Here is a 25309-nt window from a genome sequence, read left to right on the forward strand (position 1 = left end):
CTCTGTTTTTTTATTCTCAAAAGTATTAATTACTTCAGCATTTTGCTGCACTGAGCAAATATACATATTAGCATCAAACATTTAGAAAATATCTTGTCAATTTGTGTGTTTACACTTATCTTGTTTTCTTATTTAACAGTGTACCCTTTATTTTCTTATCTTTCTAACCATGTTGGACAATATAGTTCAGGTATAGTATCAGTGGTATTAACATTTTATTTAATGTGAGCTTCCCTGCATCAGATACTTTGCTGCAGCTTGTATGGATGCCCTACGTCTATTAATCCTCTTTAGCATCAGTTATATCTTTTGATGTTTAGAAACTGCCTTATATAATGTGCTGCCATGGCTTGTAATTGACACATTCATGCTGTGTGATTTGCTTGCACTAGGGCTATTGGTGTGTGAATGTAGGCATTGTTACACACAACGTGAAGATCCTCCTCTCTTAAAATATATCCATGTTTTAAAGATATAATTGGAGCAGATGAGCAAGAATAGTTCTTGAATGTATTGTAGCCAGTTGCATGAATGAGCAGGTATATCTTCAAGATTCACTTTGTTCTAAGAGAATTGATATACGGTAAGCTGGGTTTTTTTTAGTAGGTGAGCTGCTGGAGGTACTCAGCAGGTCTGACTGCATTTGTGGAGGGAACTGGACACTCGATGTTTTGTGCAGAGACCACTGATGTAGATTCCATCATGTCGATGGGTCTAGATGAATGGTTTTCACCCGCAACATTGGCTGTTTGTTTCCCACCATCGATGCTGCCTGACCCACTAGGATCCTCCTAGGATGCTCTCTTCCTTTTGCTGCCGATTCCAGCACCTGCAATCTCTTGTCCCTCAGGCAAACTGGATTACATTTTCAAGCCCAGATTTATTACAATGTAAAATCAACAGATTGTTTTCTTTAAAAAGAAGCACTAATTAAATTTTTCAATCTGCCAACAGCCGGCCCCAAACTCCAAGTGAACTGTTTGCCTTGTTCCGCTATCCACGACTGCCGATTGTTTTTGATCTTGCACGAGCAGGGGAAGTTTTTGAACGGACCTTGCAACTCATTCAGGAGCATGTAAATCGCGGACTGATGGTTGATCTAAATGGAACAGGTCAGTAATGTTTAAATTCCAGTTCATACTTTATGGTCTTCCTCATTTGCTTTTTGTTGAATGTTGCTGTGTGTTTGACTCACCCTTTTGAGTTCTCTGTTAAACCACTTTCGCATCCACTCTCTGCACATTAATAGTAATTTTGCAGAGTCCAATTAACTTACAAACCGCATCTCTGTGGGAAGAAACCAGAACATTGTAGGAGGCCCACACGGTCAAAGGGAGAAACATGCATACTCCACACAGGCAGCACCTGAGGTCAGGATTGAACCTGGGTCTCTGACCCTGTGAGGCACCAGCTCTATCAGCTGTGCACCCATTCATTTTAATTATACCTTTGACACATTGATTTGGAGCATTTTGATGTGAGAATAATATTCTCGATTTAATTAATGGTTATGTAAAATAATATGTAAAAACTGATGAAGGAACTCAACAGGCTCGGCAGCATCTGTGGAGGCAAATAGAACAATGATTGAATGGTTCTTTGTTGTCACGTGTGCATTGCACAGTGAAATTCTTTTTGCATAGGTCACATATGCACGAGTCGCCATATTTTGGTGTAATTTACAAAAAGGCCAAAGTCCGATCTAAATGCTCAATGTCCTGGAGTGGCTCCCGATCCATGTAAGCCCCTGGCTACTGCAAGGCCTCTTCCATCACCCAGGGCCCAGAAACCGACGACCCTCTCCTCGCCCGACCATCTTTCCCTCCTGCAACCGTCCTTGAAGGTGCTGGAGGCAATACCCCGGTGCCAATGCTCCTACCAGCAAGAACAATCGTTCTGGTCAGGTCAACTCTTCAGTTTGATGAACGATCAGCACCTGAATCGTCATTTCTCAGCTTCGCTCCACAGATGTTGCCTGACCCATTGAGTTCCTCTAGTAGTTTCTGCTCAAGATATCAGCATCTTGTGCCTTTGTGGATATGTAATTTTATTTTTTATGGTGTCATTTTCAAGTATTTTGGATTCCCCTTATCAGTTAATGCACATTTTTAGTTTTGTAAATTATATTATTTTATATTTGTGTTATTGCTAACGTTCCCTTGAGATTTAAAAAATAAACTTAGTTTGATTTACTCCCCAATGATATCTATGAATACAGTCAATGTAATTAGCTTTTTATGCTTTTATTATGGAAGATTGTCAACATGGTCTTTTTGACATGATGCACATGGCAAATATAAAGTAAATAGAGCCAGGGACAGTACATCTTACGATAATTCTAAAACAAAAGCCCTGCTGAACAAAATGGAGAAAAGGTAGTTCAATGTTTGAGGCAATGTTTTATGGACAATAGAAAACCAAAGTCAGACAGTCAACACAAATTATCAGTCATGTAAGATAAGAAATGCAGTGATGGATACAAAAATTGCACATTAAGTGATAAATGTCAAGTCTGTGTAGTGGACAACTGCACTGCATTGTCCATTGGTGAAATGCAGAGACTTAAATGAACAATAATAGATCCTTCATCTCCCATGGGCCTGAGCGTTCTTAATTGGGACAACAGTCAGACTTAAGACTTCGGTGAGTTGAGGAAAACTTGTTTTCCAGTAATCATCTGACATCCTGTGTTGCAATTTTATCAACCTGGTTGAAAATGTTCAGCAGCTGAATGGCCTGATGATCTTAGTTCAAATCCACATGAGTTGGGAGAAGGGTTGGAGAATTTGAAAGGAAAAATCATATCCTCTAAAATGAAAGGGAACACGTTTTGAAAGGGAACAACTCTGAAAAAAATAATTACCTAAGAGTAGCCCTTAAGATCAGCATTCACTCAGACTTTAGCATTTTTTGGTGTCAACCTAAATGAGACCTGTCAGTTTTGTTCTCCTGCAGTAGGTAGAATCAGAATATTTAGCGGGTAACCTTTGATTCAAGGACAACATCCACAGCAGTTCAAGGGATACTATCACTGATATACTTACAAGTATTTCTTTGTTTTTGATTCTACCATGTTTTTGTGTCAAATATCTTATTTTTTTTAATGCATTGATGGTGAATGTACATCTCAAATTCTCTAAATCACTTATCTGGTGCACTTTCAATGTATGCTAATTTAGGATCAAACATTTTACATTGGTATTCATCTAAAACGTTTTGACTGTCTGGTATGGCTCAAGCTCCATTCACATATTTTCTTGCTCGTGGATTTCAAATGTTAATATTTTCATATGATCCAAATAGGAAGTACTGTGAGTTGCCTAAAAGAAAACATCAATTGGCTAATATTGCTCAAATCCTGGGAAATTTGTAATGGAGTATTTGTTGGAAACTGCCTAGTCTATAATCAGCAGAAGCACGATGTTACATTGAAGCAAAGTTTGCAATTGAAAAATGATTTAAAATAAATGTAATAACATAAAGCTGTATCACTATTCTGCTTGCTGGTATTTTTCACTTTGCACAACCTGTATATGGTTTGATCGGATAGCACGCAAACAAAACTTTTCGTTGTATCTCAGTACACGTGACAATAATATATTAATACCAACACTTAATAACTTTGAATTGCTTTGTTATATTAAGTTTAAATTTCAGCATAATTGCCCACAAGGATGTGGGATAGATTACATTTCCTGGGTGCTATTGACTGTTATCATTCATTGCAAACAAATCTTGGTGAAATAGCATTATATACCTTATTTGAGGTTTACCACACAAAAATACAATTTAAATATGTTCTGCCTGTGACCTCTGACTGCGGGATTTAAAATATTGCTGAAATGAATGTGGTTTTAATTAGACCACACAAGCTTCTTCCCTATTTGAACAGGCATTCAATCTTTCTTGCTCAGTCTATCTGTGCTTCGCTGAGCACAGTAAAAGATTTTAACATTAAGTAATAAAACAATATTCCTAATGTGTGTCAGAGATAATTTTCTGATTGCCTTCATGTTCCTTCTTTTGTTGACATTTTTTTTCTCATTTCATTCTTACAATGTGTGGATATATTTGTTGTCTTTGGCATGAATTTCTCTACATCAGAGTGCCGTCTTCACATCATCTCCTGGCTTTGTTAGATTTAGTGTGTTTTTTTGTTCCCCACATTCCATTGTTCATCAGCCAAATTCTAAAATAAACCTTCGTGCAAATATTTCATGAAATTGTTATGCTATTTGCTTGAAAATTGTACAAATACCCATCAATTAAGCAGTTTTTATGTTTCTTAAGATTCAGATTCCGATTCAAACTTTATTGTCATTGTGCAGTATGCCGTACAGAGACAACGAAATGCAGTTAGCATCTCCCTAGAAGAGCGACATAGAATATGAGCAATAAATAAATATATTTACGTGCATACAGTTGCAGTAGTGCAATTTTTTCTGGTGGAAGGAATGTCCTGGGGAGGGGGGGGAGGGGGGGGTGATTGGCAGTCACCGAGGTACAGTGTTGAGTAATGTAACAGCCGCAGGGAAGAAGCTGTTCCTGGACCTGCTGGTCCGGCAACGGAGAGACCTGTAGCGCCTCCTGGATGGTACGAGGGTAAACAGTCTGTGGTTGGGGTGAGAGCAGTCCTTGGCGATGCTGAGCGCCCTTCGCAGACAACGCTTGCTTTGGACGCTCAATATTTGGTAATGGATCATTAATGGATGCTCAATATTTCTTAATGATTTAATATACAGTTCTGTTCGTTTAATTAGTTTAATGAATAGATCAGAGTTGGTTGCTGTCTTTCATGAGTTCATCTCCTGTAAATGCATGTAGGCCAAGATCCTGCAGCTACTTAGAACAGCTCTCTGGGATTCTCGTGCAGACTCAAACGTAAGCAGTTGGAAAGCAATGTGTGCTGGGGGAAATATGGTGCTAGAGCTATGAGCAGATATTCAACTGCATATAGAAAGCTGAATAGAATCTGCCTGAAAAAGAGCAGAGATCAGCACAACAGTCCATTTTTCTTTGCTTTCCAATGCTTGGTTATGGAAGTAATAAAAAGAGAAGTTAATTTGTCAGTCATTGCACAAGAGCTAATAGAAACTTTTTAACAGTGCACAACTCATTGTAGAAGGCATTAAACAGAGCTGGACTTAAACTCCAAACACTTCCACTGAAGTACATTTGAAGAGAAATGCCAATGTCTGGTTATTTAAAAAGAAATACAGAATAGACTTGAGGTTGTTTTGTGCTAAGAAATCCTCAGTTAAAATTTTAACTCTGATAGAGCTTATTTATATGAGATTCAAGTAGTAAACAAAGAGATACAGGTTTAAAAGATGTGCCAAGACAAAAAGAGCAGTTTTCAGAGAGGATTTGCATTGGATGATCAGCCATGATCATATTGAATGGCAGTGCAGGCTCGAAGGGCCGAATGGCCTACTCCTGCACCTAATTTCTATGTTTCTATGTTTCTAACATGTTTGCAAATGATAGATTTGAAGGAGGAGGTGACAGAATCTGGTGACAGAGGAATGGAGATTTCATTTCAAGCTCAAAAGAAGCACTTCAATTTTGTGGAATTGCAGAAAAGCAGTGATGGGGGCAGAGATATTTTGATGTACTCTAATGTACATGCAACTCTTGTTGGGCAGCTTAATGTGATTTGTTTTTTTTATTTGGTAATCACTAAAAAGTTGATTTCCTTTTCATTTAAATTGGTACATGTGCATGAATATGAAAGCAAATTATGATTTTAATTTACTCTTTCTTTTATAGGTTTTCGCTATAATGACCTTTTGTCTCCAAGGTTCCTGAGCCTGATTGCAAATCTGTCAGGCTGCACGGCCCACCGTCGAATCAATAACTGTTCCGATATTTGCTTCCATCAGAAGTACCGATCTCACGATGGAACATGCAACAATCTCCAGCATCCCATGTGGGGAGCTTCCCTGACTGCCTTTGAACGCCTTCTGAAGCCAGTCTATGAAAACGGGTTTAATCTGCCGAGAGGAATTAATCGAGACCGGTTTTCCAATGGGTTTCCTCTCCCTCTACCTCGCCTCATTTCAACCTCTCTGGTAGGCACTGAAGCCATTACCCCTGACGACCAGTACACACACATGTTGATGCAGTGGGGTCAGTTCGTTGACCATGATATAGATTTGACTGTTACAGCATTAAGTCTGTCCAGGTTTTCAGACGGTCAAGACTGTAGTTCTGTCTGCACAAATGACCCACCATGCTTTCCCATCTTGATTCCTCAAAATGACCCCAGAGTGCGTAATGGAGCTCGCTGTATGTTTTTTGTACGGTCTAGTCCTGTCTGTGGAAGTGGGATGACGTCATTGTTAATGGAATCCGTGTATCCACGGGAACAGATCAACCAGTTGACGTCATTTATTGATGCATCCAATGTATATGGGAGCTCAGACCAGGAAGCTGAGGAAATCCGTGACCTGGCCAGCCAACGAGGCCTGCTGAAGCAAGGGATAGCACACCGCTTGGGGAAACCACTTTTGCCATTTGCTACTGGTCCTCCCACGGAGTGCATGAGAGATGAAAACGAAAGTCCCATTCCTTGCTTCCTGGCTGGGGATCATCGCTCCAACGAGCACATGGGTTTAACCAGCATGCACACAGTTTGGTTTCGAGAACACAACCGAATTGCCACCGAGCTCCTAAAGCTGAATCCTCATTGGGACGGTGAAACTATTTACCATGAAGCTCGTAAAATAGTTGGTGCCCAGATGCAGCACATCACCTACAGCCACTGGCTACCCAAGATTTTCGGTGACTTTGGAATGAGAATGCTTGGGGACTACAAAGGCTACGAGCCCAGTGTTAATTCAGGAATAGTGAATGTGTTTGCCACGGCGGCCTTTAGATTTGGGCACACGCTGATTAACCCAATTCTTTACCGGCTGGACGATACATTTCAGCCCATTCCGCAGGGCCACCTTTCTCTTCATAAAGCGTTTTTCTCTCCGTTCCGTATAGTGAACGAGGGTGGCATTGACCCGTTGCTGCGCGGATTGTTTGCAGTTCCAGGAAAGATGCGGGTCCCCACGGAGCTGGTAAATACAGAACTCACAGAGCGCCTTTTCTCCATGGCACATGCAGTGGCACTGGATCTAGCTGCAATGAACATTCAGAGAGGTAGGGACCACGGAATACCTCCTTACAATGATTACAGAGTCTACTGTAATCTCACTTCGGCTCAGGAATTCGAAGACTTAAAAAATGAAATTAAGAATCCACGAATTAGAGAAAAGCTCAGGAAGTAAGTGAGATTATTATGTTGGCTTAAAATCTTGATCGTACTGAAATTTCTGGCATGTTAGTACTTTGTTGAAAATTAGGATGTGGAATGGAAAAATGGTGCAGGTAGTAGAGCTGTTACATCACAGCTCCAGCAGCTTTGATTCAATTCTGATCTGTGGTGCTTTCTGTGTGGAATTTGCAAGTTGCCCTACTGACCATGTGGATTTCATCCATTTGCTCTGGTTTTCTCCCAGATCTCAAAAGATGTGCAGGTTGGTAGGTAAATTGTTCCTTGTAGGCAGTAGAATCTGGGGGAAGTTGCTGGGAATGTGCAAAGGATAAAATGGAGTATGCCTGAGATTAACATATGTTTGATGGGCCAAAGGGGCTGCTCGCAAAATGTATGACTCCGACTTTGATAAAGGAGTTAATGTAAATAGGAAATTGCTGCTAATCCTGAAGTAGAGCCCTATGCTAATCCTGAAGTAGGTCCCTTGCAGTCAGAAACAGGTGAGTTGATCATGGGGAACAAGGATATGGCGGACCAATTGAATAACTACTTTGGTTCCGTCTTCACTAAGGAAGACATAAATAATCTGCCGGAAATAGCAGGGGACCGCGGGTCAAAGGAGTTGGAGGAATTGAGTGAAATCCAGGTTAGCCGGGAAGTGGTGTTGGGTAAATTAAATGGATTAAAGGCCGATAAATCCCCAGGGCCAGATAGGCTGCATCCCAGAGTACTTAAGGAAGTAGCTCCAGAAATAGTGGATGCATTAGTAATAATCTTTCAAAACTCTTTAGATTCTGGAGTAGTTCCTGAGGATTGGCGGGTAGCAAACGTAACCCCACTTTTTAAGAAGGGAGGGAGAGAGAAAACGGGGAATTACAGACCAGTTAGTCTAACATCGGTAGTGGGGAAACTGCTAGAGTCAGTTATTAAAGATGGGATAGCAGCACATTTGGAAAGTGGTGAAATCATTGGACAAAGTCAGCATGGATTTACAAAAGGTAAATCATGTCTGACGAATCTTATAGAATTTTTCGAGGATGTAACTAGTAGCGTGGATAGGGGAGAACCAGTGGATGTGGTGTATCTGGACTTCCAGAAGGCTTTCGACAAGGTCCCACATAAGAGATTAGTTTACAAACTTAAAGCACACGGCATTGGGGGTTCAGTATTGATGTGGATAGAGAACTGGCTGGCAAACAGGAAGCAAAGAGTAGGAGTAAACGGGTCCTTTTCACAATGGCAGGCAGTGACTAGTGGGGTACCGCAAGGCTCAGTGCTGGGACCCCAGCTATTTACAATATATATTAATGATCTGGATGAGGGAATTGAAGGCTAATATCTCCAAGTTTGCGGATGACACTAAGCTGGGGGGCAGTGTTAGCTGTGAGGAGGATGCTAGGAGACTGCAAGGTGACTTGGATAGGCTGGGTGAGTGGGCAAATGTTTGGCAGATGCAGTATAATGTGGATAAATGTGAGGTTATCCATTTTGGTGGCAAAAACAGGAAAGCAGACTATTATCTAAATGGTGGCCGACTAGGAAAAGGGGAGATGCAGCGAGACCTGGGTGTCATGGTACACCAGTCATTGAAAGTGGGCATGCAGGTGCAGCAGGCAGTGAAGAACGCGAATGGTATGTTAGCTTTCATAGCAAAAGGATTTGAGTATAGGAGCAGGGAGGTTCTACTGCAGTTGTACAGGGTCTTGGTGAGACCACACCTGGAGTATTGCGTACAGTTTTGGTCTCCAAATCTGAGGAAGGACATTATTGCCATAGAGGGAGTGCAGAGAAGGTTCACCAGACTGATTCCTGGGATGGCAGGACTGTCTTATGAAGAAAGACTGGATAGACTTGGTTTATACTCTCTAGAATTTAGGAGATTGAGAGGGGATCTTATAGAAACTTACAAAATTCTTAAGGGGTTGGACAGGCTAGATGCAGGAAGATTGCTCCCGATGTTGGGGAAGTCCAGGACAAGGGGTCACAGCTTAAGGATAAGGGGGAAATCCTTTAAAACCGAGATGAGAAGAACTTTTTTCACACAGAGAGTGGTGAATCTCTGGAACTCCCTGCCACAGAGGGTAGTCGAGGCCAGTTCATTGGCTATATTTAAGAGGGAGTTAGATGTGGCCATTGTGGCTAAGGGGATCAGAGGGTATGGAGAGAAGGCAGGTACGGGATACTGAGTTGGATGATCAGCCATGATCATATTGAACGGCGGTGCAGGCTCGAAGGGCCGAATGGCCTACTCCTGCACCTAATTTCTAGGTTTCTATGTTTCTATTGGCATCTTGTGGACAAACAGAAGAGCAATCTAGCAAGAGGGATGTTGTGGACAAGGTGGCAGTGGGGAACCAAACCCACTGTCAATAAGGAGACAGGGCAAAGGCCAGCCAATTATTGACCCAGGGCTGCAACGGTTGAGATGAGAGGGTCAGAAGCTTTCTGGAGGTGAATAAATCTGGCCCATCTGGTGTGCCTTATACCAATCAGTGTTCAGTTTTCCAAGATGCCACCAATTGACAGTACTGTAGGAACCTATTTTAAATATCCCAATAAATATTTATCTGATGCTTTGGGCTCAATGTCTTTCAGTTTGACTCTTTTGTCTTTGTCTTTTCCAATCCTCTGTAACTGCTTGAATCAACCTCCACTGGCCATACACTGGTGGACTTGCATTTGAGGCCTGGGGTGTTAAACCTGGTTTACAGGGGCGTGCTTTTGTTGTTGGTTTCTTATCTGATTTGTTTGAAATGGATTGCATTATTGTTCCAATGGAAAAGAAACAGAAGGTCATTTTTTTTTAGCATTAAAGACAGCAATGTACAAGGTGAGTGGATAGGTGGCCAAGCAACAAGTTTGTCCCACAACATTTTACATCTCTATAAACCCTTATTCTTTCCTGAGATCCAGATGTTATTAAAGGTAGACATTTAGACATATTGTGCTTTAACCTAGTTGCCCTAATAGGGTGGCACAGTGGCGCAGCGGTAGAGTTGCTGCCTTACTACGCTTGCAGCATCGGAGACCCGGGTTCAATCCCGACTACGGGAGCTGTCTGTACGGAGTTTGTACATCCTCCCCGTGACCCCGTGGGTTTTCTCCAAGATCTTCGGTTTCCTCCCACACTCCCACACTCCAAAGACGTACAGGTTTGTAAGTTAATTAGCTTGGTATAACTGTAAAAATTGTCCCTGGTATGTGTAGGGTAGTGTTCATGTTGGTGGGCCGAAGGGCCTGTTTCCACGCTGTATCTCTAAACTAAACTAGCTGCTTTCAAAGGAGCGCAGTTAATAAGGCTCAAAGGAGAGTCCAGAGAGTAAAGTTCAGTTAGTGTGTGTTTGGATTACATAAGGCGACACATGGTGAGGGCAGCTGCCCTAAAAGACCTTTGTGCCACCAATCGAGTTTTAATTGTGCATTTATCAGGGTAGTATGCAGGAGCCGCTGATAATTGGGAGCTAGAAAATGTTATTGTTCAGGGAAATCAATACAAAAGTAGGTGGGGGGGGGGGGGGGGGGGGGGGGGGGTGTTATGCTTAATTTATAATGAACACTATTTATAATGAGGACGATTCTGATATCTGGAGTACTGTGTAAAATAGTGGTGGCCTTGTATAAGGAAGAATATTAATGCATTAGAAGCAGTTCAGGAAGTTTTGTTCAATCATTACCTGAAATCGACAGTTTGTCTTGTGAATAAAGGTTGTAAAGATTAGGCTTGTAACTGCTGGATAATAGAAGAGTGAGAGGGACTTGACTGAAACTATAGATCCTGAGGAGTTTTGACAGAGTGGATGTGCAGAGGATGTATGTAAGAACAAAATAGTTGCCCATTAAAAATAAATGAAGCAGTTTATTTTAAGGTCTAAGAGTCTTTGATCCAACTTCATCAACAACAGAGACTACAATTATTTTTTAAGACATAGGTGTTTAACTAAGGATGTGAAAGGTTGCCACAGGTAGATGGAAATGTGATGTTGAACTTGTAGTCAGGTCAACACTAATCTTATTAAAAGCCGGAGCATTTTTGATGTGTCGAGTGACCTACTGTGCATAACTTGTTTGACAACTTCATGGTTACTTGAATTACATTGAAAATTATTTGAATTTGTGATTTCTGGGTTTTTCATCCAAGCCTCTGGATTGCTGTCTCTGGAACATAGCCATTTGGTAACTATACATCCTAAAATTGAATATAGTGCTAAATATTTTTAACTTTAAAGAAATTAGGAGGGAATGGGAAAAAATCGAAGATGTTTGAAGACCTATACAAAAGCAGAATATGTTGTAAACACTAGCATGTAAGGAAGCAGCATCTGTTGGAAGTGATGTTAATATTTCCAGTGTAAAACTATTGTTAATGTTGTGTTAAATCCTTCTCTTTCATTCTGATTTCTGTAGTTTATATGGTACTCCGTTGAACATAGATTTATTCCCTGCATTAATGGTGGAAGACCTAATACCAGGATCCAGATTGGGACCAACTCTTCTCTGTTTGTTATCAACTCAGTTTAAACGTCTTCGAGACGGTGACAGGTAAACAGCAGTTTGCGTCGTGATTTTATTTATTCAATTGAGAAGCTGCTCCATCATTACCAACACTACAATTCTTGCTGCAATGGGGCAGCGGGTAAGTGTAACCTGAGGTAATGCTACACCTTGCAGACCAGCTTGTCTGCATTGGGACGATAGTTTTGTTTACTGTAAGTGATCTCAATGCCTTGATGTTGGAAGAGTAAAATGTTAGCCTGATAGTCTAGTCTTTATCACCTTCTAGTAATGTACACTTGGTTTCAATGTAATCGTGGAGAACAATGATTTTCTACTTATCTTATCACATTTTGCGGAAGTACCTTGTGGCATTTAGAACTGTAGCTGCTCTAACTACAGTATCTGTGCAAGGTACTTTGTGCCTGCCATAGGAAGGTACAATAACATTTAAAAAAATCATTTGGATAGGAACATTAATAGGAAAGGTTCAGAAAAACTGGGGTCAAACGTGAGCGTATAGAATCATCTTAGATGGTCATGTTGGTCAACAAGATCAAATTAGACCAAAGGGCCTGTTTCTGTGCTGTGTCACTTAATGAGAACCTTCATTAAATATAAAATCCAGCTCATCAATTAGAAATGTTGGTGATCTAAGTTGCCGTTAAGTCAGATGAAATAAATATACGTCGGTTACAAAGAACAAATTTAAAACCTGAAGCCCAAAAGCAAGTGCAATGAAATAATAGACTATTATTATTATTATTAATAGAATAATCAAATGAATTTGATTGAGTTTAACATTGGTATTTGTACTCTGTGCGAACAGGTTCTGGTATAAGAATCCTGGGGTGTTCACTCCAGCCCAGCTGACCCAGATCAAGCAGACTTCTCTTGGCAGAGTGCTGTGTGACAATGGGGACAACATCACCAGGGTGCAGGCTGATGTGTTCAGAGTGGCAGAATATCCTCATGGTTATCAAAGTTGTGCCGACATGCCAAGGATGGACCTAAGGATATGGCAAGACTGCTGCGAAGGTTTGTAATTATCTAATGAATGGGCTTGGTTTGAATGGTGAGTGAACTCTGAAACAATTTAAAGCAGCTTTGTGTGTGATTATTAGTTTCTAAGGGATACAAATAATACTTGATTATGGAGAATGTCCAACCAAATATGGAACAAGTATTCGCATCTGTTATAAAAGCTGCAACTGTTTAACTGTTTATGGGCATCATGATGTGGACTCCAAAGGACCATTTCGAATATTCAGTGTTTTTTGCAATTCATTTCTGCTCTTCATTGACAAGGGCCAATTTTCATTGTTGGGTGTCAAGAGGAAGAGGTGTTTGTTTTTAACCGTGCTTTGTTTCTAATTACAGAGAGACACCTAAGCACATAAAAACTTGAACCAAAAGTAGCCATGTGGCCTCTCAGTCTGACTCCACCATTCAATAAGGTTATAACCAATCCTTTTTGTCAGTGCCACTTTAAGTCAAGTCAAGTCAAGTCAAGTTTATTCGTCACATGCGCATACGAGATGTGCAGTGAAATGAAAAGTGGCAATGCTCGCAGATTGTGCAAAAAGACAAACAAACAACCAAACAAACTACAAACAGAATCACATATTCTTTTACATGTTAAATATTGTAGGCAGAAGGGAAAAGGTTCAGTAAAGTTAGTCCCTGGTGAGATAGGAGTTTACAGTCCGAATGGCCTCTGGGAAGAAACTCCTTCTCAACCTCTCCGTTCTCACAGCATGGCAATGGAGGCGTTTGCTTGACCGTAGCAGCTGGAACAGTCCGTTGCAGGGGTGGAAGAGGTCTCCCATGATTTTATTGGCTCTGGAGTTGCACCTCCTGATGTATAGTTCCTGCAGGGGGGCGAGTGACGTTCCCATAGTGCGTTCGGCCGAACGCACTACTCTCTGCAGAGCCTTCTTGTCCTTGGCAGAGCAATTCCCAAACCAGATGGTAATGTTCCCGGACAAGATGCTTTTCACAGCCGCTGTGAAGAAGCACTGGAGGATCCTCGGAGACACTCTGAATTTCCTCAATTGCCTGAGGTGGTAAAGGCACTGCCTTGCCTTACTCACGGTGCTGAGGCGTGTGATGTCCATGTCATATCCTCAGGGATGTTGACTCCCAGATATTTAAAACAGCTCACCCTAGCCACAGTATCCCCATTTATCCTCAATGGTGTGTACGTCCTCGGATGATGTGCCCTCCTAAAATCCACGATCAGCTCCTTAGTTTTTTTGATGTTCAAGAGCAGGCTGTTGCCCTGACACCAGAGTGCTAGATCAGCCACCTCCTCCCGGTAGGCCTTCTCATCGTTGTCTGAAATCAGGCCCACCACCACAGTGTCATCAGCAAACTTGATTATTGAGTTGGAGCTGAACCTTGCCACACAGTCATGTGTGTACAGGGAGTACAATAGGGGGCTGAGGACGCAACCCTGGGGCGATCCTGTGCTCAGGGTGAGGGACTTCGATGTATTCCCTCCCATCATGACTACCTGGGCCCTGGCGGTGAGAAAGTCCAGGGCCCAGGCACACGGGGGTGTTGAGCCTTAATTCCAGTAGCTTCTCGGCCAGTCTGGTGGGGACTATCGTGTTGAAGGCTGAACTGAAGTCTATGAACAGCATCCTCACGTAGCTCCCCTTCTGGCTGTCAAGATGAGAGAGAGCGGTGTGCAGAACCTGGGAGACCGCATCGTCCGTGGATCTGTTCGGACGGTATGCAAACTAACGGGTCCATGTTGCAAGGGAGGAAGGCGCAGATGTGTTAGGGCACAATCCTCAAATCCTCAATCCCCTTAATATGAATTGGTGGTGAGGAATCAGTGTGCTGAAAAAAATAATCAAAATTCATCTTGTGGGATGTGTGCAATGGCTTTTCGGATCATTTGGAGTTCGCATAATTTGAAACAGTAGTGCAGAGAGTAACTAGGTGACTCAGTTCGAGGACAAATGACATGTGTGACCAGTGGTGATGGCTTAGGTTGATGCAATCGGCCATGCAAAGCCATTTCAACTCCCTACAGGAGGTAAGGTTTATCAGCAGACATAGTGCAAAGGTAGTTTTAATGCAGGCTATCAGTGTATGACATGGGTGTTCCCCCGATCTGCAACTTTGTTGTGCATTGAAAATGTGAAGGGATTTGTTCACACACGAAGATATCCAAGAAATTGCAGATGCTGGAATCTTGAGCAAAATAGTGTTGAAGTAACTTGGCAAGTCAGGCAGCAATGATGGTGAGGAATGGAAAAAAAGTGGCATATTGGGACATTACTCTTCAGATTGAGTCAGGAGTAGGAGGAAGACATCTTGAAAACAGGGCTGAGGGTAGTGCCAAGTCTGGCAAATGATAGGTGAATGCAGGTGAGATGATGTGATTGGTAGATGGTGGAATCTGTTTGAAATAGTAGGATGGTAACAATGAAACAAAAATTGTAATACACAGAAGTGAAACACTTCAGATTCTGGCAATTCTTCAGCAGAAATTCTGGAGTAAACTGGGTCAGGCAGCATCTGAAGATCTAAAGCAGAGTTAATATTTCAGGTCGATGTCATTTCATCAGTTCTGAAAACTGCATTAATTTTTTTGTTTTTGTCCTTTGCTCTCAGACTTAAAGTATGCAAATCATTTGTTTTTTTTATTTTCTGCTTTACTTTTCCTGTTCCAATTCATGTTCTGAGTACAAAAAAATGCTGCCTAGTGTGTGATACATCTGCATTCAACATTATTAAATATGCATCCTTTCTATTTCCGGACAAGTGGAAAAATGTCCAACTTAAATCTGGTTTTCTCATTAATCAAATACAAACAGATATTTGGACTTAGTTTAGTCAAAGCCGTGACTGCAGCTATGTTTTTAAAATGTGGTATTCGGCGTAAGAAATATAAATTAACTTGGTGAGTTTCTAACAAAACTGACATATTCCTTGCCAATCAGCATCTTAAAAGATGACTGATTAATCCTTGGGGTTTCACCCTTCCAGCTTATTTTTTTCACGACAGTTAAATGTAATTTCCCATTTATTGGAGTATCTGGGGATGGAAGTTGGTTTATGATTCTTGTGAATTGGCCCTCTTCTCCCTGTGAGCAGAGTTTTTGAAAAATATTTTAGTCCCAGCTAAAGAAGTAATTGTCATGTCCGTCATTCATTTGATTGAAGATTTTCTGTACAGGTGCTCTCGGGTGCCTTTTTTCAGTAGTGTGGCTGTGTAAGTGTCCATGCTTTGCCATCCTCTTGTTATCTAGTCATTTTACGAAAATAAAATGAAGGCAAGGTAATGTTGCATTCTTTCATGTAAAGTTGCCGGCATAATGGAATGATTTTCATTCAGACAGCCAAGGTTGGACATTGTCTAGACTTATGTACTAAGAGACCATAGTTGTTACTTCTTTCTGTATTCATTAGATGAGAAGGAGCCAATATTTTTGTCTGAAATTGCAGCTGTCTTAAATTAATGGTACAGCCAAAAGTGATTTTTTAAGAATCTATGCTAAGTTCAATTTCATTTGGCACAACCTGGTCAGATATTCATATTAAAGAAGTTTTTGGGGCCCTCGGATTTTTTCTTGGTTTCAGTGCAATTGCCTTTGAATTGAGATCCATTGCCCTTCCTGTAGCTCAATAGGAATTTGAGCCATAAAGTTGTAAGAGGGTCTGCTGGGTAGATGATATTTAGAGGAAACGGTTGCCATTTGTGTAATTGCTCTTCAAAAGGTCAGAAATGTTAGCAGTATTTGTCCCCTGCAAAGAAATGTCACAAGGAGATGCAACGAGACCTGGGTGTCAAGGTACACCAGTCATTGAAAGTAGGCATGCAGGTGCAGCAGGCAGTGAAGAAAGCGAATGGTATGTTAGCATTCTTAGCAAAAGAATGTGAGTATAGGAGCAGGGAGGTTCTACTGCATTTTTTCCCTGTGAGCAGTGTTTTTGAAAAATATTTTAGTCCCAGGTTCTACTGCAGTTGTACAGGGTCTTGGTGAGACCACACCTGGAGTATTGCGTACAGTTTTGGTCTCCTAATCTGAGGAAAGACATTCTTGCCGAAGAGGGAGTACAGAGAAGGTTCACCAGACTGATTCCTGGGATGTCAGGACTTTCATATGAAGAAAGACTGGATAGACTCGGCTTGTACTCGCTAGAATTTAGAAGATTGAGGGGGGATTTATAGAAACTTACAAAATTCTTAAAGGGTTGGACAGGCTAGATGCAGGAAGATTGTTCCCGATGTTGAGGGTCCAGAACAAGGGGTCACAGTTTAAGGATAAGGGGGAAATCTTTTAGGACCGAGATGAGGAAAACATTTTTCACACAGAGAGTGGTGATTCTCTGGAATTCTCTGCCACAGAAGGTAGTTGAGGCCAGTTCATTGGCTATATTTAAGAGGGGGTTAGATGTGGCCCTTGTGGCCAAAGGGATCAGGGGTATGGAGAGAAGGCAGGTACAGGATACTGAGTTGGATGATCAGCCATGATCATATTGAATGGTGGTGCAGGCTCGAAGGGCCGAATGGCCTACTCCTGCACCTATTTTGTATAACATGGCTCAATCCTGACAGAAAATGCTGGTATTTAATAACTTGCATATTTAATTCAGCAAAATGATTCAAGGTTCTTCATTATTAGGCAATATCTATAACCAGGCAACAAAGGCACTATATTACAGGTGGCCAAAATCTTGGTCAAAGGGCATTTTAAAAGGGTAAGAGAACATTCAGGGAGTGTATTGCCGAGGTGAAGGTCCAAGGTGCTTAAAGGTCTGGTGTTGCAATTGAGATACACCTGTTAAACGATGAAAATTCAAAACTTAACTTTCATGTGAACTAAAATAAATTGATTGCTATCATTGGTATGTCTGATTTCATGGAAGATAATGTGTCTGATTGAAATTAGGGATAAGATCATCAAAGTGAGTGTGGATTATTCATGAAGTTGGTGTGCTTATCATCAGTGCAGGTTTTTTTCATTCTTGGTGAGGTTTTAAATGCAGCATGTAAACAGGCACTTCGCCCCATGAGCCAATGCCAACCAGTTCTCTGTTATCCCTCTCTGTGCATCCACTCCCTGCACATTCGGGATAATTTACAGAGGCAAATTAACCTACATATCTCCACGTCTTTTGGGTGTGGGAAGAAATCCGGAGCACCTGAAGGAAATCCACACAGTCACACGGAAAACGTGAAAACTCCACAGGGACAGCACCGGACAGTAGGGGCGGCACGGTGGCGCAGCAGTAGAGTTGCTGCCTAATGGGCCTGTCCCACTTGGTCATAGTCGCAGCAGGTCGCCGAAAAACCGACGACTGGACCCCCCTACGATAATGACTACGACAATGTCTACAACAACCTACTATCTAGTCGACGTCAAGCTACAGCAAGCTACCGACAACCAGCAACCTATTAGGACGTCCACCTACGACCACACCTGCGACAACCTACGTCCACCTGCGACAACCTATGACAAGGTAAGACAATTCAGTCGCCGGTTGTTGTAGGTTGACTTAGGTAGTCGCCAATGGAATTCACCGGTCAGCACCGGCGACAACTTACGTCATCCTGGCGACAACAGCACCTACGTCAGGAGAAGTCAAGCTTCTGGTGTCAAGCCAACTGTCGCTGAAAAGTTTTGAACATTTCAAAATCCAGCGGCGACCAGAAAAATGCTACGAATCTTTGGGTGACTGAGGAGACTACTCATGACCATACAGGCGACACCCCGGTGACCATGTGGCGACTGCCCAGTCACCTGTAGTCGCCTAAACAATCGCCTAAGTGGGACAGGCCTATTGCTCCGCCAGAGACCATATAACCGTATAACAATTACAGCACAGAAACGGGCCATCTCGGCCCTACAAGTCCGTGCCCAACAATTATTTTCCCCTAGTCCCATCTACCTGCACTCAGACCATAACCCTCCATTCCTTTCCCATCCATATACCTATCCAATTTATTTTTAAATGATAAAATCGAACCTGCCTCCACCACTTCCACTGGAAGCTCATTCCACACCGCCACCACTCTCTGAGTAAAGAAGTTCCCTCTCATGTTACCCCTAAACGTCTGTCCCTTAATTCTGAAGTCATGTCCTCTTGTCTATCCCTCTCATCATTTTAAAGTCCCCCCTTAACCTTCTGCGCTCCAGAGAATAAAGACCTAACTTATTCAACCTTTCTCTGTAACTTAGTTGCTGAAACCCAGGCAACATTCTAGTAAATCTCCTCTGTACTCTCTCTATTTTGTTGACATCCTTCCTATAATTGGGCGACCAAAATTGTACACCATACTCCAGAATTGGCCTCACCAATGCCTTGTACAATTTTAACATTACATCCCAACTTCTATAATCAATGCTCTGATTTATAAAGGCTAGCATACCAAAAGCTTTATTTACCACCCTATCTACATGAGATTCCCATTCAGGGAACTATGCACAGTTATTCCTAGATCCCTCTGTTCAACTGCATTCCTCAATTCGCTACCATTTACCATGTACGTCCTATTTTGATTTGTCCTGCCAAGATGCAGCACCTCACACTTATCAGCATTAAACTCCATCTCCCATCTTTCAGCCCATTCTTCCAACTGGCATAAATCTCTCTGTAGACTTTGGAAATCTACTTCATTATCCACAACACCACCTATCTTAGTATCATCTGCATACTTACTAATCCAATTTACCACACCTTCATCCAGATCATTGATGTACATGACAAACAACAGTGGACCCAACACAGATCCCTGAGGCACCCCACTAGTCACCTGCCTCCAACCTGACAAACAGCCATCCACCATTACTCTCTGGCGTCTCCCATTCAGCCACTGTTGAATCCATCTTGCTACTCCTGCATTTATACCCAACAATTGAACCTTCTTAACCAACCTTCCATGAGGAACCTTGTCAAAGGCCTTACTAAAGTCCATATAGACAACATCCACTGCTTTACCCTCATCAATTTCCCTAGTAACCTCTTCAAAAAATTCAAGAAGATTAGTCAAACATGACCTTCCAGGCACAAATCCATGTTGACTGTTCCTAATCAGACCCTGTTTATCCAGATGCTTATATATATTATCTCTAAGTATCTTTTCCATTAATTTGCCCACCACTGAAGTCAAACTAACAGGTCTATAATTGCTACGTTTACTCTTAGAACCCTTTTTAAACAATGGAACAACATGCGCAGTATGCCAATCCTCGGGCACTATTCCCGTTTCTAATGACATTTGAAATATTTCTGTCATAGCCCCTGCTATTTCTACACTAACTTCCCTCAATGTCCTTGGGCATATCCTGTCCGGACCTGGAGACTTATCCACTTTTATATTTCTCAAAAGTGTCAGTACTTCCTCTTCTTTGAATCTCATAGTTTCCATAGCTACTTGTTTACCTTACCTCACATAATTCAATATCCTTCCCCTTGGTGAATACTGAAGAAAATAAATTGTTCAATATCTCCCCCATCTCTTTTGGCTCTGCAGATAGCTGTCCACTCTATCTCTCAAATGGACCAATATTATCCCTCGTTATCCTTTTGCTATTAATATAGCTGTGGAAACCCTTTGGATTTACTTTCACCTTACTTGCCAAAGCAACCTCATATCTTCTTTTAGCTTTTCTAATTTCTTTCTTAAGATTCTTTTTACATTCTTTATACTCCTCAAGCACCTCATTCACTCCATGCTGCCTATAATTATTGTAGATCTCTCTCTTTTTCCGAACCGTGTCCAATTTCCCTTGAAAACCAAGGCTCTATCCAATTTTTACCATTTCCTTTCAACCGAACAGGGACATAAAGATTCTGTACTCTTTAAATTTCCCCTTTAAATGTCCTCCATTTCTCTTCTACATCCTTCCCATAAAACAAAATGTCCCAATTCACTCCTTTTAAATCCTTTCGCATCTCAAGTTAGCCTTTCTCAAATCAAAAATCTCAACCCTAGGTCCAGTTCTGACCCTCTCCATAATTATTTTGAAACTAATGGTATTGTGGTCACTGGACCCGAAGTGCTCCCCAACGCATATCTCCGCCACCTGACCTGTCTCATTTCCTAACAGGAGGTCCAGCACTGCCCCTTCGCTAGTAGGTACCTCTATGTATTGCTGCAAAAAACTATCCTGCACACATTTTACAAACTCCAAACGATCCAGCCCATTTACAGAATGTGTTTCCCAGTCTATGTGTGGAAAATTGAAATCTCCCACAATCACTACCTTGTGCTTACTACTAATATCTGCTATCTCCTTACATATTTGCTCTTCCAATTCTTGCTCCCCATTTGGCGGTCTATAATACACCCCTATAAGTGTTGCTACACCTTTCCCACTTCTCAGTTCCACCCAAATAGCCTCCCTAGACGAGCTCTCCAATCTATACTGCCAAAGCACTGCTGTAATATCTTCCCTGACAAGCAATGCAACACCTCCACCTCTTGCCCCTCCAATTCTATCACACCTGAAGCAACGAAATCCTGGAATATTTAGTTTCCAATCACAGCCCTCCTGCAACCATGTTTCACTGATCGCCACAACATCATACTTCCAGGTATCAATCTAAGCTCATCCACCTTTCTTACAATGCTCCTAGCATTAAAATATGCACATTTAAGAAACCCACCACCTCTTATTCTCTGTTTATTTTCTTTTTCTTCTTTCTCCCCTAGATTCTGGGTCCGAGTGCTTCCCTTCTCTGCCTCCTGCCTCACACTCTGTCCACTAGCTTTCTCTATTTGAGTGCCTCCCCCCAACCATTCTAGTTTAAAGTCTCCCCAGTAGCCTTTGCAAATCTCCCCGCCAGGATATTGGTCCCCCTCGGGTTCAAGTGCAACCCGTCCTTTCTGTACAGGTCGCACCTTCCCCAAAAGACCTAATCCCGACAACATGTGCTTGTCTCTACGGAGTTTGTTCGCTCTTCCCTAGACCTGCTTGGGTTTTCTTCAGGATCTGTAATTTCATGCCACACTCCAAAGTCGTACAGGTTAGTAGGCTAATTGGCTAGGTATAATTGTGAATTGTTCCTTGTGTGTGGAGGATGGTGTTAGTGTGCGGGGATCATTGGTCGGCGCGGACTCCGTGGGCCAAAGGGCCTATATTTCCAAACTAAGCTAAACTAATAATCCGCTTAAAATGTTCAAAGGAACTTCATGAGTGTATGCGGAACAACATTGAACTAAAAGCGCATCGCTACAGCTGCATTACTATAGGGGTCTTTGCCAACTAATCTATACACAACAGATCTGAAGACTGCAAGATATTTGTATAGTCTGTAAATTTGCTATTCAAGCTGCAGCTGTAATGCCTGGACACAGTTTTATTGATGAATGTTAGCACCCAGCCGGCTTGACTTTGGACGGTACCCAATATAGTCCAAGCTGCTTCTGGCAATAAGTGAAAGAATTTGAGCACTATTATAGCTTTTAACGATGTTACATGACAGTAAATAATGTCCATTGTTGGAGATTGTAGTGTATTAACCATGGTTTTTTGTACTTCTGCTTGCAAGCTTTCACCATAAAATGTCGTTTATTAATGTCACGTATACCGAGATACAGTGAAAAGCTTTTTGTTGCGTGCTACCAGTCAACGAAAAGACTACACAGGATTCCAATCAAGCTGTCCTGTGTTCAGATTCTGGATAAAGAGTATAACATTTAGTGAAAAATAAAGTTTGATTACAGATGGTTCAAAGGTCTTCGATCAGGAAGATGGGAGGTCAGGGCCATATTCTTACTGGTGAAAGGACAGTTCAGTTGCCTGATAACAGCTGGGAAGAAACTGTCCCTGAATTTGGAGCTATGTGTTTTCAAACTTCTATACCTCTTGACTAATGAGAGATGGGAGAAGAGGGAGTGATTATGCTGGTCCTTGATTGTGCTGGGTAGATTTGCCGAGGCAGCAAAATATAGATGGACTCCATGGAAGGGATGGTTGCTTTGCATGATGGTCTGGGCTAAGTCCACAACTCTCTTCAATTTCTCACTGGCTTGGGTGAAGCTGTTCCCAAACCATGCTGTGATGCTCCGGATAAGATGCTTTCTATGGTGCATCTGTAGAAGTTGGCGAGGATTGTTGGAGGCATGCTGAATGTCTTAAGTCTTCTCATGAAGTAGAGGCGTGGGTATGCTTTCTAGGCCATAGCATTGATGTGGCTGGTTCACGACAAATTGCTGGTGATGTTTAAGAACTTAAAACTATCAACGATCTTTACTTTGGTGCCGTCAATATTTACCACGGTGTGTGTACTGCTTCACTTCCTAAAATCAAAGACAATCTCCTTTGTATTGCTGGCATTGGGGGAGATGTTGTTGGCTTGGCGCCAGGATTCAAGGTTCTCAATCTCCTTCCTGTACTCTGTCTCATAGTTATTTGATACCCAGCCCATTATGGTGACATTGTCTGTGTGTATTTGTAAATTGAGTTGGATTGGTATTTGACTGCAGCCATGAGTGTAGAAGGCATTTAGTAGGGGGCTGAGAATGCAGTGCAGAGGATTATCATAGAGGATGATTTGTCACCTACTTTCAAAGTTAAATTGTCGACGTCGTCTCCCCCCCCCCCCCCCAACAAAGAATGGTATTTTGCATGTTTATTAAAAATAGCTTCTGAGAAGCATGAAATTAAATAAAATGCCTTTAATGACATTTAGATGAAAGATCAACCATTCAAGAGTGTTTATTTGTAATATGCATTGATATGAACCAGAACAATGAAAATCTGACTTGTTACACCTTTGCAAGCACTGTCATCCTATTGACTGACAGAGCAGCCATGAGGGACTAACTTCTGCTCGAATTTCGTATGTTTTAAGACATAGCCAAAAATGCCTTTTGCCAGTGCAATAGCTGTTCAAAGCTAGGAAATGCTGGTGGTCAATTTGTGTGCAGTAACGTTTTGCCAGATAAGGGAAAATGTTGAACCAAAAGTCAGGAGATCTCCCCGCCCTGCGAAGAGTGTTTCAGCTCCTTTACAGCCAAATAAGAGCAGACAATACCTTTCTTGAACTAGTTTGACTGTGCTTCAAACAAACTAGCATTCTGCGTGCTCAAGTGTCAGCCGAGTTAATGCAAACACTACCCACAACCTTCCAACTGGGAAGCAAGAACACTGCTGCTGAGCCACGGCTGGGAATTTATGTTTGCATGTTTAAGCTTGTTGAATTAAAATATTTTTTTAAGTGTTAATGCTTCACTTTACTTCACGTTCCATCACTCCCCTGTGGAATGGTGGCAGGAGAGATAAAGTCTCTGCTTGCAAAGGTCAATGGCAGGTTGACCTAATGTTGTTAGAGATAATGAGATAATTTCATTGTCCTGATGCTCTTGTCGTTGGAGGATCCGTGAGTTAACGTAGACATAGAAACATAGAAAATAGTTGCAGGAGGAGGTCATTCGGCCCTTCGAGCCATTGTGATCATGGCTGATCGTCCCCAATCAATAACCCGTGCCTGCCTTCTCCCCATATCCCTTGATTCCACCAGCCCCTAGAGCTCTATCTAACTCTCTTAAATACATCCAGTGACTTGGCCTCCACTGTCCTCTGTGGCAGGGAATTCCACAAATTCATAACTCTCTGGGTGAAAACATTTTTTCTCACCTCAGTCCCCTTTATTCTAAGACTGTGGCCCCTGGTTCTGGACTCGCCCAACATTGGGAACATTTTTCCTGTATCTAGCTTGTCCAATCCTTTTATAATTTTATATGTTTCTATAAGACTTCCACTCATCCTTTTAAACTCCAGTGAATACAAACCTAGTATTTTCAATCTTTCCTCATATGACAGTCCCGCTATCCCAGTGATTAATCTTGTGAACCTACGCTGCACTGCCTCAATCACAAGGATGTCCTTCCTCAAATTAAGAGACCAAAACTGTACACAATACTCCAGATGTGGTCTCACCACATGTTACTAATACAGAAGGAATGACATTTGCAGGGAAACAGATTCAGAATTTGTCTTCTTTTGAGACATCAGACATTTGTTTATCATTTCACTCAAAACATTTGTTCATATTTAATTCTAATATTTACTTGCTGAGGGGGAGAATATTGTTCCAAAACACTGCCAACCAGGGAAATTGTTAACATTTAACTAGCAGCCCCACCAGCCAGCTCTCCAGGGAATCTACAGAATAAGGAAGAAGATATTGGAATTCAAATGGGCCTGTCCCACTTAGGCGACTGCAGGAGACTAAGCGGTCACCACATGGGCGCCACATGTTTGTGGGTGGTTGCCGGTGAGTCGCCTTCATGGTCGTGAGCAGTTCCCGCATTCTGGGAACTAGTCGCGGCCTCATTATAGTTGCCGCAAATTTTTCAACATGTTGAAAAATTCATGGCGACTAGAATGAAGCCGTCATGGAGAGTAGCGAGAATTCTCGTGCCGTGGGTGGGTCGCCAGGAGGTCGAAGGTTCTCGTAGGTTGTAGCCGGTGCTGACCGGTAAATTTCATTGGCTCATTGGGGGAAATAAATGTAAGCAGTAGTTTTCAGAACCAAGGATAACAGACCAGTAATGTTAAATGTCTGCCGAGCTTCACACCCGTG

At 41.9% G+C, this 25309-nt stretch overlaps 1 protein-coding gene across 2 annotated transcripts in view; it reads left to right on the plus strand.

Moving 5' to 3' along the window:
• Positions 1–25309, plus strand: part of pxdn (peroxidasin) — a 220355-nt gene that overhangs the window by 177538 nt on the left and 17508 nt on the right. For both annotated transcript variants that reach the window (XM_033021677.1, XM_033021678.1), the window contains 4 exons: positions 955–1112; positions 5770–7273; positions 11669–11803; positions 12585–12793. In XM_033021677.1, the coding sequence (XP_032877568.1) occupies positions 955–1112; positions 5770–7273; positions 11669–11803; positions 12585–12793 (2006 nt within the window). The remainder of the gene's footprint in view (positions 1–954; positions 1113–5769; positions 7274–11668; positions 11804–12584; positions 12794–25309) is intronic.

This window comes from Amblyraja radiata, chromosome 5 (assembly GCF_010909765.2).
Source record: "Amblyraja radiata isolate CabotCenter1 chromosome 5, sAmbRad1.1.pri, whole genome shotgun sequence".
NCBI classification, from domain to species: Eukaryota; Metazoa; Chordata; class Chondrichthyes; order Rajiformes; family Rajidae; genus Amblyraja; species Amblyraja radiata.